Below are 19,009 nucleotides of genomic sequence, written 5' to 3'. Positions count from 1 at the left end.
GTGCATAATTTAATTTTAGCTGTGCTGAAAGAATATTGAATATTAAGGATGTAGGCTAGATAAACATCTGTAATCTCATTAGGCTGCTTAGGAAATTATGCGATAAGGCCAAAGCACATATTCATCCTGTCACATTTCCTTCCTCCTTCTCTCTGACTCATGTTTTTACCCTGCCATGGACTTTAGACCTGCTAAAAAGTTTGTTAGATTGGATTAAAAAATGTAACTAAATATATTTACTCATATGGACATTACTTTAGAAGTCGTACTTCATATTTTCTCACTGTTTTAACTCTACTATCCCCTCTATTTGATCCGTTTATTTGCTTTGGGCTTAACGAGTACACAGATCTAATCAACACATACTTGTTAGAAAACGTAACGACATATATTTTAATCATACTTATGGGAAATTTACATAGATATAAAATCAAAGAGAGGATCTGCAAATTACTGCCTATAGATAATAGGTGTTTAAATAGGGTACTAAATGGAATCCAAAATATGTCAGAAATGCAGTTAGTTCGGCTGTTGCGCAAAGTCGTCAGCCTGTCGTAATCTCTCTTGCTTTATTTCTGTGGTAACCTGCTGTACTCTTACTCTGCAGGAGTGAGGAGTTCATGAGAGACGTACTCTGTGATTCACTGTACTCCAGCCCACAGTGGGCGTTGCTTATCAACCCCTTTGAAAGGTGTGGCGACTTTTTACGCGTTTGTGAAATTCGTTCTCAGACTTCAATCTTCTCCTTGTTTCTTGGTAAGACGAAAAAGAACACATTTTTAAAACTTTTATCAGCTTCCTGGATGTGCGTGTTGTTGTTGTTGTTTTTTTTAAAGGAAATTTGCTCTTTAGATATGCCTCGTCTACATTCGGATCTTACTTGTTTGCTTTTCTGTAGTTCCTTTTGCGCACGTTCTCTCGACTTTAGTTAGTTTTGTATTATTGTACCCTACAGATTTGTTTGTGATGCCACATCAATGCCCTTAAAAGCGCTGCCCTGATTAGATGGAATGGCGATCTGCAGCTAGAAAAAAATCCATTAAAGCATGAGTCAGCTCTTAAGATGCTACATTACAACACAATTAAGGTGCTAATAGTGTATTTTCTTTCTTCTCTGTAGTGTAAAACGCCTCCCTTAAACCACCAGAATGTCTGTTTGGGTAAGTACTTCTACATAGATGTCTGTTTGTATCCGTGTAGGCTCAAAATATGAGAAAATGAAGGCGGTCACCCTCTCTGTGTTTCAGGATGACTTGGACCTGCTCTTAGACAACCCCTCTTCACTGACTGTGACAGTAAGTACAACCTGCTCTTCTTTTATAGCATGATACATGGTACAGTTATTACCTGTGGATTAGTTTTCACTGGCATACATCTGTGTCTATCAGTCCAGTGCAAGAGGAACTGTGAAGGACAAGGCAAATTTCAAAGTGGATGAAGATGTGTCTGCTCTCAGGAAGGCCATAGAGGGCCTTGGTAAGCTAATGGTTTACCATCATTGATATATTTTTATAGATATATATCTGACTGATATGTAAAGCACTTTGGCAAATGTGCTCATGTGCCTTTTTATTGCAGTATAAAGGTATAAAGCAAGGTGAACTCATTCACATATACACTCAGGTACTTTATTAATCTAAAAGAAAAGTAGCCATACATTCAAGTTCAAAATGGAGTGGATGAACCATTAGGGAAATCTTTATCTGTTATCCAGTTCAAATAGCAGCAAGAGTGCTAAGGGAGGTTTACAGGATGGTAGTGAGACCTGCTATGTTGTATGGTTTGGAGACAGAGGCACTGTCCAAAAGACAGGAGGCTGAGCTGGAAGTGTCAGAGCTGAAAATGCTCAGATTTTCTTGGGAGTGACCAGGATGGACTCTCTTAAGAAAATAGAAATGATTACAACAGACGGACAGCTCAGTTTGAGATGTTTGGAGACAAAAGAGGCAAGGCTGAGATGGTTTGGACATGTGCAGAGGATGCTGAAGATGGAGCTCCCAGCAAGGAGGCAAAGAGGAAGGTTCATAGATGAATTGAAGGAGGACATACAGAGAGTTGGTGTGAGAGAGGAGGATGCTAGCGACATGGTGAGATGGAAGCAGATGATCTGCTTTGAGCAGCTGAAAGAAGGAGATCCAGTTCAGTTCACTCTCACCATACAATAGGAGGTTGATAATGGACATGAAGTAAAATGACAATTTGATGAAAGTTCTACACTTTTTTTAAAAAAAATTGAAAGAATTAAAAGTTCGCTTGGTGTTGTTTTCTTCAAAGGTACAACAGAAAAGACTCTGATTGATGTGTTGACCCAAAGAAGCAGTGCTCAGCGTCAGCTCATCGCCAAGGCTTATGAGAAAGCCACAGGAAGGGTATATAAATACACTTGCCTGTTTAATTTTCAAGCTTTTTCTTTCTTTGATGTTGACACAGACAAAGGCCAAATTGAGTTTGTCATTATTGGTGCAGGACTTGATTTTATTCCTCCCAATTAGACATTAATAGATGACCTGAAGGGTGACACTCGTGGAGACTTTGAAGATGTGTTAGTAGCCTTGGTAACGCCTCCTGCTCTCTATGACTGCCAGGAAGTCATCAAAGCTATGAAGGTAAGACTTTGTTAAACTAAGATAATTTGAATCATGTTTTTAAAACAATTTTCTAAAAGGTGACTTACTCAGTGATTGAAGAAATAAGTTACAAAAAGAATTTCTAAATTTGACGTGCACTATAATTTGTTCACTAAAGATTTGTTTGGATTGAGTATAATGTTAAACTTAATGCTAAATGTAAAGAATATTAAAGAAAGAAGATCTATTGGAGATTACAGCCCGGTTTTAATTAAATGGTAAATGGCCTGCATTTGTATAGCGCTTTTCTAGTCCATAGGACCCCAAAGCACTTTAGTCATTAGTCATTCACACACACATTGGCGATGGCAAGCTACATTGTAGCCACAGCTGCCCTGGGGCGCACTGACAGAGGCGAGGCTGCCGGACACAGGCGCCACCGGGCCCTCTGACCACCACCAGTAGGCAAACATGGGGTTAGTATCTTGCCCAAGATTTGGCATGCAGCCAGGATGCAGCCTGGGATTGAACCACCGACCTTCTGATTAGTGGCTGACCTGCTCTGCCACCTGAGCTACAGCCACCCCAGTGGAGAAAAGGCTGAACAAGTGACGACTTTTAAGGGGTTCACTTTGATTGCCAGTTACAGCGGCTTCATCATGTGGAGCATGTGTGTGCACAAATTAGTCAGTGCTTTAAGAAGGCTTAGTGTCCATGGAGTGGATAAATATTGTGTCGCTCTTCCATAGGGCAACTATTGACTCTAATATCCGTTATGGTATTACTGGTTTGGCAATCTTTCAGTCAAGCTCAGATCCCAAATTCAACATTTGATTTAAAGGGCTGATAACTGGGATGCTCTCTTCATCTACCCTCCTGAAGATATTTGAAGAGTCTGTGTAAAACAGGGTCTAAAAATTAAGGAAAAAATTACATCCTTTATAATGAGGATGACTAGATGCCCTCAGGAAAAAGGTTCAGGGTACCAATCCGTGAGTTTAAAAGGTTTACGTTTTCTCTAGTGCCATTATCAGTCAAATTATTGTTTGGTAGTAGGTGAAATTGTAAATGAGTGTTTGGCGTTTATTTGTGTGGGTGTGTGTGTGTTATCTTACATGATATGTTCCACTCACTTGTCCAAGGAAATTTCTTCTAAGTAGACAATAAATGCTAATCTAATCTAATTTTGCTATACTTATGGTTTGGACTTTAAACAACAGTTCACTATGATATTTTTTTATTTATACAGCACATGTCAACATCGGGTTCATAAGAGCCTGATCTTCAGATTTATTAAACTGTATTGTTTTGACATTATCATTTATTTATTCATTTGTATATCCTTGTGCATACAGGGTGCAGGGACCACAGAAAGCACTCTGACAGAAATATTTGCTTCGAGATCCAACAAGCAGATCCGAGAACTGTCTGAAGCATACCTAGCAAGTAGGACATTTTAACACACAGTATTTCAACTATATCTGATGAAACTGAAATCATAAATGAGTTGGCAGCTGTTTGTGATGTACTACGGTATTGTGAAATTGTCATGTATTCCGCTGTCTCACTGGAGAAACGGGAAGAGCGATGATTCACGACCTGCAGTCGGAGGTATCTGGAGATTATGGAAAAGCACTGCTGATCTTGGCCGAGGTATAGCACATGAAATTACAGCAGATGACATAACATTCCCAACAAATAAGAACCACAACCACATTGAAATTTACTGCAGTCAGCAGGTGTGTAGTGAGTGTTTATGTTTTAGAAATATACTCTTAAAGCACCTTGATTTCTTCATATCCAAATACTGATTGTAGGAAGAAATGCAGGAAATACAAATAATGTCCTGTGTGAGCTAAATGAGTTGCGCCATTTTTAAGTTACATTGTTTATTTAGAATATTGAATTGTGAGGATATCATTATAGCCTATTTCAAAGTTTCTTTTTTTTCTCTTCGCCTCACAAACCCGTCCTCCCTACAGGGGAAGAGAGATGAGACCACCAGCGTGGATGCTGCCAAAGCAAAAGCTGATGCTAAGGTACACTTTTTTTACGTTTGGTTCATTTGTGTATAAACACTTGCTTTTCAAACTGAGGTAACTTTTGTGTTACTGCAGTACAAACATTTTAAATAGCAGCTTTCTCTTTCACATTTTTAGGTTAATTCATTCAGAGTTTGGTGGCATCGCTCATCTCAGCTAACGCACCTTGCTGGGTGATGCAAGTTTCAACCTGCACCTATGTTGAAAGCATGTTGAAATTTTCTCATGTTGGATTCAGTTAATCTAGTGTGCTTGCGTTGAACTTTGACTCTGTGTGTTTTTCTTTTTTACTTTTTCTTTTTTTAGTGTAGTCCAACAATATTATACTCATACCTTTTCTGAATCCATGCAGGCCTTGTATGAAGCAGGAGAGAAGAAGTGGGGAACCGACGAGGGGAAGTTTATTGACATCCTGTGCCACAGAAGTGTTCCCCAGCTCAGGCAAAGTGGGTTGATCCCTGACCTATCATTCATCCTGTGGATAAATAGCATCTTAGAAATAGTACTAAGAGTTTACAGCCGTGCTTGCAACTCTCTGAGGCTGTTTATCAAGAGCAACATGCTAACATGCTCACCTTGACAGTGCAAGTATGCCATTTAAAACTAAGAAAGCTAAGGCTGATGGAAGCGTATTTGGTTAGTAGATTTTTAGTCAAATGCCATGGTGACACTAAAAGGCATTTAATCAGGATTTATTCTCACTGACACCTGATCAAAAACATTATACATAGACTCCATTAGTTGAGGCAGTATCTATGTGATCAAGTTCAAGACACAAAAACCCAAAGATCCAATCTCATGATGGTGCAATAAGCAAAGTCATTCATCTTCTGTGGGCTCTTGAAGTGAACTTATGCTTCTTTTTTTTTTTTTTTTTTTTTTTTTCTGCTTTGGGACGCTCTAATTGGTTTGTTTCAGACACTTTTTTCTAATTCTTGGCTTTGTATTATGCTAGTGAGAGGGGATATTCTTATTCATTCAGGGCCATCTAAGGTACTTGCTGTCACCACAGCAGATCCAGACAGTTTAAACAGGGAGTGCAGAATTATTAGGCAAGTTGTATTTTTGAGGAATAATTTTATTATTGAACAACAACCATGTTCTCAATGAACCCAAAAAACTCATTAATATCAAAGCTGAATGTTTTTGGAAGTAGTTTTTAGTTTTAGCTATTTTAGGGGGATATCTGTGTGTGCAGGTGACTATTACTGTGCATAATTATTAGGCAACTTAACAAAAAACAAATATATACCCATTTCAATTATTTATTTTTACCAGTGAAACCAATATAACATCTCCACATTCACAAATATACATTTCTGACATTCAAAAACAAAACAAAAACAAATCAGTGACCAATATAGCCACCTTTCTTTGCAAGGACACTCAAAAGCCTGCCATCCATGGATTCTGTCAGTGTTTTGATCTGTTCACCATCAACATTGCGTGCAGCAGCAACCACAGCCTCCCAGACACTGTTCAGAGAGGTGTACTGTTTTCCCTCCTTGTAAATCTCACATTTGATGATGGACCACAGGTTCTCAATGGGGTTCAGATCAGGTGAACAAGGTGGCCATGTCATTAGTTTTTCTTCTTTTATACCCTTTCTTGCCAGCCACGCTGTGGAGTACTTGGACGCGTGTGATGAAGCATTGTCCTGCATGAAAATCATGTTTTTCTTGAAGGATGCAGACTTCTTCCTGTACCACTGCTTGAAGAAGGTGTCTTCCAGAAACTGGCAGTAGGACTGGGAGTTGAGCTTGACTCCATCCTCAACCCGAAAAGGCCCCACAAGCTCATCTTTGATGATACCAGCCCAAACCAGTACTCCACCTCCACCTTGCTGGCGTCTGAGTCGGACTGGAGCTCTCTGCCCTTTACCAATCCAGCCACGGGCCCATCCATCTGGCCCATCAAGACTCACTCTCATTTCATCAGTCTATAAAACCTTAGAAAAACCAGTCTTGAGATATTTCTTGGCCCAGTCTTGACGTTTCAGCTTGTGTGTCTTGTTCAGTGGTGGTCGTCTTTCAGCCTTTCTTACCTTGGCCATGTCTCTGAGTATTGCACACCTTGTGCTTTTGGGCACTCCAGTGATGTTGCAGCTCTGAAATATGGCCAAACTGGTGGCAAGTGGCATCTTGGCAGCTGCACGCTTGACTTTTCTCAGTTCATGGGCAGTTATTTTGCGCCTTGGTTTTTCCACACGCTTCTTGCGACCCTGTTGACTATTTTGAATGAAACGCTTGATTGTTCGATGATCACGCTTCAGACGCTTTGCAATTTTGAGACTGCTGCATCCCTCTGCAAGATATCTCACTATTTTTGACTTTTCTGAGCCTGTCAAGTCCTTCTTTTGACCCATTTTGCCAAAGGAAAGGAAGTTGCCTAATAATTATGCACACCTGATATAGGGTGTTGATGTCATTAGACCACACCCCTTCTCATTACAGAGATGCACATCACCTAATATGCTTAATTGGTAGTAGGCTTTCGAGCCTATACAGCTTGGAGTAAGACAACATGCATGAAGAGGATGATGTGGACAAAATACTCATTTGCCTAATAATTCTGCACTCCCTGTATTAACATGGCACTGTTGGTCAGAAGAAAGCTGGCTTAAAGAAATTGCTTGTTTCAGACAGGCAATGAACCGAGGAGCTCCACAAAAGCTCATTTTAAACTGAATCACGAAAATGGGCTGTGATGAACCTACCAGCAGATACGCATCCCACTGTGAACCGCTACCAAATTGGCAAAAAATAAAAGTATATTACAAGTTCAATGTGAGAAAAATAATCTCAGCTCAATGTATTTTGGCAGCTCTGATTGAGTACAAGAATATTAGCAAGAAGACTCTGCAGGAGAGCATTAAGAGCGAGATGTCTGGAAACCTGGAGAAACTACTTGTGGCTGTTGGTGAGCAAAATATTACATCACTGCCTTGTTGTTATCGATGTCTTCCTTGTCTGAGCATTTAAGTTAATTTAAAAATAATATATGAACTCATTTCTTTTAGTTAAGTGTGTGCAGAACGTCCCAGCATACCTCGCTGAGAGGCTTTTCAAGAGCATGAAGGTGAGTTGTGCAACTGGTCAGTTTGTCCATCTGTGTCATGATGGCCTTTCTAAACCTCTATGCACATCAGAAATGTCTGCCCAGCAAAATTCACATTCTGTATGGTTGCATCATACCCTTTCAGTCACAGCAGACTGTACTGGTCACCAGTGATGTGGAAAGGAATGCTGACCACATTCTACTGTTAGTGATTTGACCAGCACAGCCAACACTGGCTGAAATGTGTCAACAGTCTGAATAAGGAAGCGTAGCCTAACTTATGTGGCCCTTTGTAGATTTCAATCGGGCCTGCATATAAATGTCTATAAATTATGGGAAATCTGGTCATAACTATCTGCATAGCATGTCTGTCTGTGCACATGCCAAACCAAACGCACTAGTGCAGCATCACTGCAATGTAAAACCAGAAGTCTGCATAGTAACAAGCTACATCATTGAGTTCATGCCCATGTCAGACAGAAATATGAACAAATTTTAACTTTCATTTTGATTATAATTTATTTTAATTAAATATGCCATCCTGTCAGAAGTTGTAAAACAGGTTCTTACCTGTAAGGTAGCCTGCATTGTATCTTGTTGAGACCATTTTTCTATGTGGAACAATACGAAATTAACGCATGCCATACCATGTCTAGCCAGAGTTTGAAGCCCCTGGCTTAAAGGACGAATGTCTTTGTTTTCCAAATTATACTTGGTCCAGGGTGCAGGGACCACAGAGTGCACTCTGACCAGGATATTCGTCAGTCGCTCAGAGATCGATTTGATAGACATCAAAGTAGAGTACAAGAAGCTGTTTGGATGTTCCCTCTACAGTCAGCTAGAGGTCAGTATTAACAGGAGTTATGTTATGAATTTATAACATTAACATAAACATGTTTAAATGTTAACTTTTGTTTATTGTGGTGTGTGTCACAAACACCCAATTCCTTTCGTTTATCTCTCCCCATCCTTGTGTAGTCTGAAGTGTCCGGTGATTATGGAAAAACACTCAAGTGTCTGTGTGGCCAAGACGAATAACTCGTACCAGCTCCTTTGTTGGGTCGTTCAGCTTTACATCACAGCAGCTATGATGACCTGTTCCTGACGTAGCGACCAGCTACTTATCTCAAGAATAACTTCATACTGATATGATTGATTGAACTAGTTAGGAAATGTAACTAATTTTCATGAAGTTATTAAACCCAATAATAGCGCTTAAATGTTTGACTGATATCTGTTAACTTCACTTTTCTTTTATACACACAAATATCTGTCATAACTTTTGCATTTAATAAAAACAAAAGATGAGAACACTTATGAAAAAATAATTTATTTCAAGGTTTTGCTAATGTTGCTGTATCCAACGCCTACACAGGTCATCAGGACCTTGTCGCCCCCTTTCCGTTCGTCTTCTAAAGGCTTCTGGACCTCAATCTTGAACATAATCTGGAAGAAATCTCTGATGTGTCGGAGGAATTCGATCCTGTATAGACAGAGAAAGGAGAGTTTCATGTTAATAAAGATCATCAGCCACCACATTTCTCATACATACCAAGTTTTTAAAAGCTAAAAACTTAAAACAGGTCTTTTGTTTTTAAAACCGTAAGACTTGACAGAAATGATCCAAAACTGATTTAGTGTTACCTGAATAACAGGAAGAGTGTATTGTGATGGCACTGCCAATCTTCAGTTATCATAGTACTGTACTTGAGAGGGACACAGCACCGGTACCATGATAACTGAAAATGGACAGTTCATAGTTCGCTCCTCATTCAAGAAGACGGACATCTGGAACAAGGTTAGTGCTCAGCTGTTTTTATACTGCTGTACTTTTATTTTATTTGGGTTGTTTGCAAATAAACACACAAATTATGCATTTAAAATGCAGCACACACAAATGGGTTAGAAGTAGAAGCAGGGTAACAGAAACAAGACTCATTAGACTTTATAATAATTTAATCAATACTGTGAAATATTTTATAAACTACAAAAATGTAGTTTATCAAAACATTATCTTAGGTGCCACCCATTATGAGCCTAATAAAAAAATCCCTCCAAAGCCATGTGAACCTGAACAGTTGAATCTGATTGCACATGTTACTCAAAGCAATCAAATTAAAATTGGGCTCTGAGTAAAGAAACCCTTGTGGTTGCATGCCACCATCAGAGTGCTCTTAGCAGAAACCCTGAATCTTTAGTGGAGTGGGTTAAAGTTCAGTGGAAATAGATTAATTTTGTGTTCATTTAAGAAATGCAGACTTTTTTCCTTCCTCTCTGATGATCCAGCTGTACAGAGTATTATTCAGCTTCTTATTGTGAACTTTGGGATATTGTCATCTGCCAAAAGAGGACTAGTAGAAGAATAATTAAACGTGGGATTGAGTGGGTTCCTTATTTGCCGTCTGTACATTTAACTTTTGAATGGGTCTTACGTGTATGGGGAGAGGGGTCCCAGGAGAACCTTCGACACGTCCTGTTGGCCAAGGGTCATCAAGAGCAGCGCCAAGCTCTGATTGGATGAATCCACGCAGCCACCCTAAAACAGAGAGAGAAAGGAGGGCGGGGGTCGTGTGTCAGCAACTAAAAACTACACTGAAATGCGTCAAGGAGGTGGAAATGTTTAGAGAAATCAACTTCTTGACAGTGGGATTGTACAGTGAAAGCTGTGTAGATTTGTTTGTCTGACTTTTCATTAAAAAAACTAAACTTTTTTCCTATTAAATATAATTAAGCAGTCTTGAAACAGTTTGGCAAGTTGTCACTAAAGTGTTTCTTCTTCTTTCGTGCTCACATAATGTATTAGTCGACTTTCCAGTCATCTTCCTACCATTTTCCCAAATGACACTAACACTCCCAATTCCATCTACATGTTAAATATTTAGACAGATGATGCACTCTCAATATCCAAGAGAGCACATGCCATTGCTCTAACAGAGCTCAGTGTGCGATTTCCCACTGTGTGCAATGCACAACTGGACACACCCAAGAACATTTTATAGTCTGACCTTTAAAATAGTTGTCCGCTGGTAGTTTGAGTTATTTCTTGACATGCGATATGCAGCATTAACCTGATCCGTTCTAACAACGTACTTGTGTAGCTCAGTCATGCTCAATTATGGCATCATGACAGAATTTTGATTCAATTACATAATCATATCATGGAAACCATGGTGACGGTTTCATCATTTATTAGGTGAAACACATTACAATGACTTGTTGTTAGAGGTTTACCGTTGTTAGTCTATGTAACATTTATCCCTGTGCTGTCCGCTCTGATACTGCATCTCATCTTATCCACTCTGCTATTTTACACTTCACTCTTCTCAGAGCTGCTCTGGAACAAACAGGAAAAGAAACCTAAAACTGTTTCTGAACGAACTAAGAAACATGACACAACAGCGCCATTTCTAACCACCAGTTTCAGGCCCTGCCTTCCAGAGACCGTCTCCAGAGGCCATCAGCCAACCACAAGGCCTAATGGAAAAGTCCCTTAATTCCTTTGAATGAAAGTTAATCCCTTTCCCAGCCGCTCAAAAACAGACAGTAAAGCAAATAGTTGAGGGTTAAGCATCACAGATATATTTGACCTGAACCTGTAGATCTATATAACACATATTGATTTAAATTCACTAGAAATGATAGATTAGGTAATACAGAAATATTCTTTTTTTTCACAAGTTGCCCAACAGGTGAGGAACATAGTGTTTCCTAAGCAAGCTTATGAATTCATTAGCATTAAATGAAAATTAATGGACGCTTTCTCCACAAACCTGTTCCATGATCACCAATACAGTTAATCAGTTGGAAAACAATGCAAAAAGCAAAGACAAGTGTGGTGCATCCTGCAAAGTATACAAAAATTAATTCCATGATGAAAAAAAAAAGTAAAAATTGAAAGAGTGCACCACTTACGTCAGCTCCTGTGTTGATGCTGCTTCCAAAAACAAAATGTCCATGGAGTAACTGGTTTACAACTAGAAGACCGTACTGATTAACCATAAAACAAACAGAGCCAAACATACAGGGCACCTGCGCCCTTTGATGTGAACTGGGCAAATTTCCTCAGATTTCAAAAACAAAGTATTCCTGCCCCGCAAAATAAAATTAAATCCTTTTAACTCCAGAGTTTTCTTTTTGCTTCTCAGCTCTAGCAATCACTCTGTCCTCCTGCTACAGTTCGGTATAACACATAGCAGTAATTCAAATGATCTACCTGTTCTTCCAGCAGCGGCTAAAGCTTTTAAAAAGCCAAGCAACTTAAAGTAGAAGGCCCCTGTTAACCCACCACCCTCCAAGGAAGCTAACGAGAGATATTAGCTCTGCACTCTGTTGCCTGGAATTAAGAGGATGTAGCCAACAATATTCCCCTTTCAGAGATAATCAGCACTACCCTGATCAGCTAACTTGACTCACATGGCTCCTATGAGAGGCTGGGAGAGGCAGAACCATGTGGAGGCAAACATGATTCACAGACTCTCATTGTACGTATTCTGATGAAATGGCTTTTTCCTGTGTGGCTATGCGACGTGACTGTTTACACACAGCAAACCTTTCACCACCTTTCAACACACAGATAACTAAATGAATAAAACTAATTTTTTAGTTTTATGTGGTCACAACCATCAGGCATTTCTAATCGATTAAATCTGTTCAAACACAGCGTATTCAGCTGACACGTTACCCAATCGGCTCGTGTATTCGAAGAATTAAACAATTTATGAGCGCAGATCCTGTCATTGGACATGAGCTGTAAGTTTGAAAGAAACTGGGGCAATATGTAAATGTACAATTATAAAAAATGCTGATACCTTCCCCAAAGAATCTGCCTCTCTTCCCAGGAAGGTTGTTGCTTGTTTGTCAAATGTGTGACCCACTGCACTCTGGAGCCACAAATACTTATATACTCCGGTGTGATAATGGCCTATTGGACCCCATACTTCACCATTTTTTTTTCTTGTTAATACAGTTTAAAATTGAAGAAATGACTGATTATACAGCATTAAATTACACTTTTTACATATTGAGGGAGCTAATTACTTGATATTAAGGCAGAACCCTTTGAGGCTATTATAGATCTGAATGTACAAACTTAATTTTACCATTTTCTTGGTCTTCGGTCTAGTTTAACTTAAAAATCTAATTTGATTTCATGTCAGATGTCTCTCAAATGGTTTTCCTCAGTTGACACAGGCTGACTTCTCCTCCACAAAAAACACACCATGAAAGTTTTCATGATTACTTTTTTTTTTCTTTAAAAACATGATGCCCTAATTAAAAGTAGAAAATGCAGTCAAGTCAAGTGCTCTAAAATCTACCTAAACAAAAGCTGCTCTCTACATTGCGGTCTGTCCACAAACAAGTTTCTTTCAGTTGAAATGCAGGCGAGGTTTATTACCAGGGAATGCGGGTAAACAAGTGCAATGTCATTGTTGCCTAATGTGTGCTGACAGTGTATCTCAGGTATTCCCCAAGAATTCAGGAGTTTTATTTCAGCAGCAGCAGCTTTTCCAACATTGTTTCAAGCCCAAATTTACTTTAAATGATAAGAGAGTCCCCAGCACAGTTATAAAAAAAAAAAAAAACTAACAAAAAGTGGAATTATGAATGAGTTCAACTTTGTAAATATAATGCTGTAGTCTTCGCAATAGAAAATCTACATCGATAAAACTAGGTGGCATGTGCTCTAAGACTGGCTTATATCTAAAAAGAATAGTGTTGGATTCACAACTGCAACAAATATATAAATATTCTACAACATTCACTATTCACGATGTCAAGCTTTATTATGTGTACACAAAGACAAACTGGGATATGCACAAGAACACGGTGCACACAGTGCGCGTGTGTGCTGCAACTTTCCCTCTGAGAGGAGTTTTTACAGACTTTACACTGCCTGGTGGGCTGTTTGATGCAAAATTGTCCAAATCCAAATTACTCACACTCTTTCTTCCATTTCATGTTGTCAACATCTGATGTTTCACTGTTAAAGCTCACATATGAGTGTCTCATAAAACTGTGATAGCTCACCACAAACGATGTTAAGAGCTGCTTGTGAGGGAGCAAATGGAAGCACATTTAAATACAGCCGAGCCCTTATGGTAATGTTTCAGTCGACAACTAGCAGACTTGATGAAAACGGGCAGAAATCAGCTTTTCCTGCTTGTGATATGCAAATAAAACAGGATAGGCTTGTTATTTTGAATGGCAGTTGCCTTTAGATCAACTAGTTAATTAAAGCACTTTCAGTTACCTGCATTATTTAGCCTTTTCAGACATTGCCAGATTTAACAGTCTGTTATGCTGACAGTATTCTGTCATTAGATGCCATGTCTGTGTATTTTGCTTTGGCTTCCTGCAAACATGTCCACAGCGTTCATGCAACACATGTCGTAACACAACATTATTTGTGCAATATTGTGAATTGTGTGCGAGTTCCCTACCTTCACACATGTGCCGAAGTCAGAGAAGACTTGCCATTACAGCTTAAGAAGCTTAACAAGTTCTAGTTAAGTATTCAACTGTAGCTTGTAACTGTGGAAGCTTTAAAGTCTGAGCTGAAGTTCAAAATGTAATCTGCTGTGACATCCTGATACAGATCATCTATACGACTGTGAACTATTTATCATCACTAAGCAGTAAACTAGCAGCTGTTTTTTCAAGCACTTAAATGTGCATCTCTCTCACTTAAAAATGTGCAAGAAATAAATTGTTGTCTAACGCTGCAGGTAATACATCTAGAATTACCTGGAAGCAGCAAACCTACATCAGCTCCCCTCGAAGTCAAAAACTGCAATATTTACTTAAATCCAGTAAATATTTGTATTTGTTAAATGCTCAAAAAAATATGTTTTTTTATACTTAAGATTAGGGCTGTGCGATATGACCAAAATCTCATATCCCGATATAAGATATTTATCATCCTGACAACGATATAAATCACAATAATGGAATATTTTCTGTAAATTCTGTGAATCTCAGGCAGCTCGACTTACGTGAAGTGTTTCCAGCGGGGTGTCCTTTACCTGGAGTCGAGTGTTTTAACCGATGCATGAAACTATTCATTTTCAGACATAAGTTGTAATGGCCGCCATTTTCTTTCAAAGTTTGAGTCTAACGTTTAGTTTTTTAGCACCTGGCGGCTCTTTTTTGCTTCTCATCCGTAAACTCTCTGCATACTCTTTCACGTGATTCACTTTATTTTGAAAAGGCTCAACAGGATCTTGAGCTTTATTGTGAAAGTGTTACATTAAAAAGAAACAAGCAGACAGCAGGACCACGCAATGGTTTTACCATCATTGTTGCTAACGACAAGACGTAAAAACAGGCGCTTGTCCGTCCGTAGTGTTGTTATATTAAATATAAGTGAAAGAGAGAACTTTTGGAAATTAATATAGCCACTACAGTCCCCATCAAAAAAATGAAAAAAATATTGCTGTAAACGGTTTATTTTACGTTACCGTGAAACAAACGATAGCGTAATAGGAAACGATAGACGTTTCTATATCGTCATCCGATATATCGTCGTTATATCGAACAGCCCTACTTTAGATGCACCCCCAGGATTGAAGCAGTGATGTTCAAGCTCTGTCCTGTTTGCACAAAGAAATCCTGTTGGCATATCTAACCATTTTTTCAGCCGCAGCTCAGATCAGTCCTTGTTTAATAATATCTTTTTTTATTATTATTATTATTATTATTATTATTATTATTATTATTCACAGGTTTTACTTTATACACACACACACACACACAATCTGGTGCATGCCTGTTATACTTTTATGTACAGCCAGGCATCAAGAGCCTCTACACAGTATTAAATGTCCATGTGTGCATTTACCCGATATATCTCCTCCAAAAGCAGTTTTGCGCAATTTCTGCCAAGGTCTTCTGGCAGTATGGGGTCTCCCTGCCCCTGTGGCGTGGATAACATCTCTGCACTAAGGAAGTAGCCGTTGAGCGTCTCTGCTACCAGTGTCAGACCAAAGCCTGGAGACCTGGGGGGTTGACCAAGTACAATGATTTAGTCCGTTTCCACAAATAAGGGTTGAGAATTAAAAACACATAGAAAACCCATGTAAAGCTTAGCAGCTTATAAATGTAGGCAAAGATACCCACTTGCCAGAGTTGGCTCCTTTCATGTGGTCAGTATAGATATAGATATCTGGAAGAAACTGGTTGAGGATGCCTCTGGCTGACTCCACAATCCTATTGCCCATCTGAGGAGAAACTCGCACTGAATATCTGTGTTTGAAATGTCAAGGACATGCCATTCAAAAGTGTGTGTTTGTGTTCCCACTTTGTGATGCAGAAATTATATCAAAATCAAGAGGCAACAAGCTAGTATTTAGTAACAAGTTCAAAATCATGATGGCTTCCTGCAACTCATATTACCAGTTATGTGTAAACTTCATCAGCAACATTGTGCTTATTTATAAATAGAAACTGAGCTAAAGTTTAAGCAAATGATTCATGAATTGATTCAACATGAGCTACTCTGGCCTTCTGTTCTGGGTTTTTTTTTTTTTTTATATTAATAACACATCAGTTGTGCCATGTTGATGTAATTGTAACTAGATCGGACTTATAATTGTACAGAACTGATCTCTTTATTATTACAAAAAAAATATGACTCATCAAACTAAAATGAGCACATAAAAATTACCAGGGCTAAAATGTAAAGAGGCGTTTCTGTATTTCGATCACTTTCATTTTGCTTAAGGTGAAATAAAGTGCAAGTCTAAAAAGGATACGCCACTCCCCTGATCCTCTTGATCTTGCCAGGGTCAGTCAGTTGGACGGGTCTGACGGTTTTGCGGACAGGACATGTAAACACTACTTCTCCACCCCCACCAGGCGCCATTCCTCTCTTCACCACCTGAGGGTGTAACACAAGAGACAGATTAAGATATAAGATGACATGCATGGCTACCTTATCCATCCCTGGGTTTGACTGCATCTCTACAAAAACAGAATACCATGAGGTCCTCACCTTGATGTCAAAGCCCTCTCCGTCGATCCCAAACTTCTTCATCACTGGGAGGGCTGTGGACTTCAGCAGATCGACCTGGCAAGGAACAGTGAGATTGAATCCTGACGCACACCCTTGTGCCTGCAGAGAGTTAAAAACTACCTTCCAAAACCCTAGAATAAACCCAGTCTCATCACAACAACAGGCAGACGCTGTTCAGTTTCCATGACAACACCTCTCTCCAATGTCCTCAATTCATACTTCGCAAGGCTTCCTTTTTTGTATGATATGTTGACAATATCTAATTTGAAACAATGCACCTTGAAGAAAAGGGCTGAAGAGAACAATACAGAGACTGGCTTGTGTGCAAAGGATGTGGCAAAAAAAAGGGTGTAAAAGGGGAAACCAGAGAGCAGATGCATGTTACACAACTGCCTCAAGTCAACACATGAGTGTCTAAATTATTACAAAAACATGAACCCCAGTGACATCAACTTCTGAAAATATGTGTACACAAACTGTGCGCACACCAATTCTTAAGTGAAACACTGTTGATCTTAACTGACGTATAACGTGCTCATCATCAAGTGTGCACTAGAGGGCAGTGTCCATATGGAAATGGGAGGTGTGTACTCCACCACAAAACACGCAGTTCATTTCTTTGCAGATGCACGGCTCAGCTCCACCCAGTGCGATCATGAGGTGGATGAGTTGCAACTAAATCAGCAGAGAAAAATGCAGAACAAAAGTTGGATGGTGAACATATTTATGAGCTTACCGTTGGGTCAGTGAGGTCATTGGTAACTCCCCTCAGAGTGGCCTTCAGAGGGGACTTCATGAAAGGACCCAGCATGAGGAGGGCCTCCAGATAGTACCCAATTGAGCGCTGCGGGTTACAGTCATGTTCTACAGTGCCTCCATACAACAACCCAGGCTGGTAAACTAAAACGGTACCTAAGAAAGACAGTGAATGGCAATATTTGCTAAAGTACAAATTTATACAGCACATTTTATTGCACATAAAGCTAATATACCTAACATATAAACCTCCAGGTTTAAGTCTACAAAGCCTAAAGGAGGCAAAAGTAACAAAGGAAAAAATACAGCTTAACCTACACAGTGAAGCACACACAAATTATTAAGTGTAATCCATTTTACATCCAGATATATGCTGTATTAAAATAACATACAACATACTGTACATATAAAACAAAAGCAATAAATACTTTATTTGGAAAAATACGGAACTACGACGAAATATGCATAAGATTATGCATAAGACTTTTATTAGTTACAAATCAATAATTATGAGTCAATTTAAGACATTATTTAAACCTTGCTACAGGCCCACAACTTCACTATTGGAGCATCCTTACTGCTTAAAGCTTTAAATAATTTCTACCTTTGGATTGCGAGCTTAAAGAGAGGCATAAATGACAAATATTATGGGAGAAGACTGTGTATATTAAATGCAAAAGTTCATCATGGAGTAAAACATAATAAAACAAAAAAATCTTCATTTTGATCATGCGTCAAAGTTGTCGATGAGTTGGTGAAATCTCCCCTCCGTTGCACCTTCACAGTAAACAGTCATTACTGTGCATAAAATACAGTCTGTGACAAAGGCAACACCGAAATCACACCCTCGCTGTAACACTCACCCGTTTGGTTAATCTCTATCGTGGAGCCATTGGTCAACTTGTCCAACAGTCTGATAAAATTGGCCTCAAAATCTGGAGAAGACAGAATTTATATGTAGAGACTGGAAAAAAAAATGTCACATGGTAATTTATTTTTTAATTTGTCTGGCACTCAAAAACAATCCACCCACAGTGTGAACTTTATTCTGACACACCAAGACACCTCAAACAACTCAAAAAACTGCCAAATCACTGCTTCGACGCCCCTTGACACGCTTATCGAAGACACAACTTCATAAGGCAAATGTACGACCACACTCGTGTCACTATCAAACTACTGTCCCATCATTTTCCCTCCTCTGACGCCCAGCGACTGAACACACTCCCAACTGCGTAACAGCTAGCCAGTTAGCCAGGGAGCTAACTGCGACGCCACATGCGGAGCGAATCTGTTAAAAACTCACCCCTGAGTCCCGGCTCGTCATCTTTAGACCTGATGTTTTTTATCTTAACGCGCTTCCCGCTGAGTGCGGACAAAACCAGACGCTGTCGGAGAAAATTGCAGCCTTCGTAGGTGAGTCCGTGGCTTGCCATGTTATTGTTGTTTGTGCTTGGCGTCAGTAAAATCCACGTGTGTTTGTCCAGGAAGACGTTACTGGGAGGGGGAGATTACGGCAAGACAGTAGGGTCAAAATAATGGTTTCTACGGCTGCGTTGCCACACTACTGTTACTAG

At 39.4% G+C, this 19,009-nt stretch overlaps 2 protein-coding genes across 2 annotated transcripts; one reads left to right on the top strand and one right to left on the bottom strand.

The window, feature by feature from the left end:
• Positions 1-615: 615 nt before the first annotated feature.
• Positions 616-8,880, top strand: LOC146665907 (annexin A3-like). Its single transcript, XM_085413698.1, has 14 exons — positions 616-756; positions 1,121-1,160; positions 1,248-1,295; positions 1,389-1,476; positions 2,275-2,369; positions 2,493-2,606; positions 3,923-4,013; positions 4,141-4,220; positions 4,550-4,606; positions 4,962-5,055; positions 7,433-7,528; positions 7,629-7,687; positions 8,388-8,510; positions 8,645-8,880. The coding sequence occupies exons 2-14, from the start codon at positions 1,149-1,151 to the stop codon at positions 8,702-8,704; spliced, it is 1,017 nt and encodes a 338-aa protein (XP_085269824.1). The 5' UTR covers positions 616-756; positions 1,121-1,148; the 3' UTR covers positions 8,705-8,880.
• Positions 8,881-8,980: 100 nt separating this feature from the next.
• Positions 8,981-18,929, bottom strand: rcl1 (RNA terminal phosphate cyclase-like 1). The gene is made up of 9 exons (XM_085413700.1): positions 18,739-18,929; positions 18,296-18,367; positions 17,413-17,588; positions 16,656-16,730; positions 16,417-16,541; positions 15,782-15,907; positions 15,504-15,660; positions 10,099-10,202; positions 8,981-9,149 (listed from the first exon to the last, which is right to left on the bottom strand). Exons 1-9 carry the CDS (start codon positions 18,866-18,868, stop codon positions 8,996-8,998), a joined length of 1,119 nt encoding a protein of 372 aa, XP_085269826.1. The 5' UTR covers positions 18,869-18,929; the 3' UTR covers positions 8,981-8,995.
• Between the last annotated feature and the right edge of the window lie 80 nt (positions 18,930-19,009).

This window comes from Rhamphochromis longiceps, linkage group LG7 (genome assembly GCF_057381845.1).
Source record: "Rhamphochromis longiceps isolate RC_006_pf linkage group LG7, R_longiceps_female_GT1.1, whole genome shotgun sequence".
Classification (NCBI taxonomy): domain Eukaryota; kingdom Metazoa; phylum Chordata; class Actinopteri; order Cichliformes; family Cichlidae; genus Rhamphochromis; species Rhamphochromis longiceps.
Note: the sequence above shows the minus strand (reverse complement) of the source record. Positions and strands in the feature narration are given on the sequence as shown.

Coding starts and splice junctions, on each gene's coding strand:
- LOC146665907 (XM_085413698.1), top strand. Junction 1,477..2,274: donor GAAGGCCATAGAGGGCCTTG/GTAAGCTAATGG, acceptor TTTTCTTCAAAG/GTACAACAGAAAAGACTCTG. Junction 2,607..3,922: donor AAGTCATCAAAGCTATGAAG/GTAAGACTTTGT, acceptor TTGTGCATACAG/GGTGCAGGGACCACAGAAAG.
- rcl1 (XM_085413700.1), bottom strand. CDS start 18,868: ATGGCAAGCCACGGACTCACCTACGAAGGCTGCAATTTTCTCCGACAG. Junction 17,589..18,295: donor GATAGAGATTAACCAAACGG/GTGAGTGTTACA, acceptor TGTCTTTCTTAG/GTACCGTTTTAGTTTACCAG. Junction 16,731..17,412: donor ATGACCTCACTGACCCAACG/GTAAGCTCATAA, acceptor GTTCCTTGCCAG/GTCGATCTGCTGAAGTCCAC.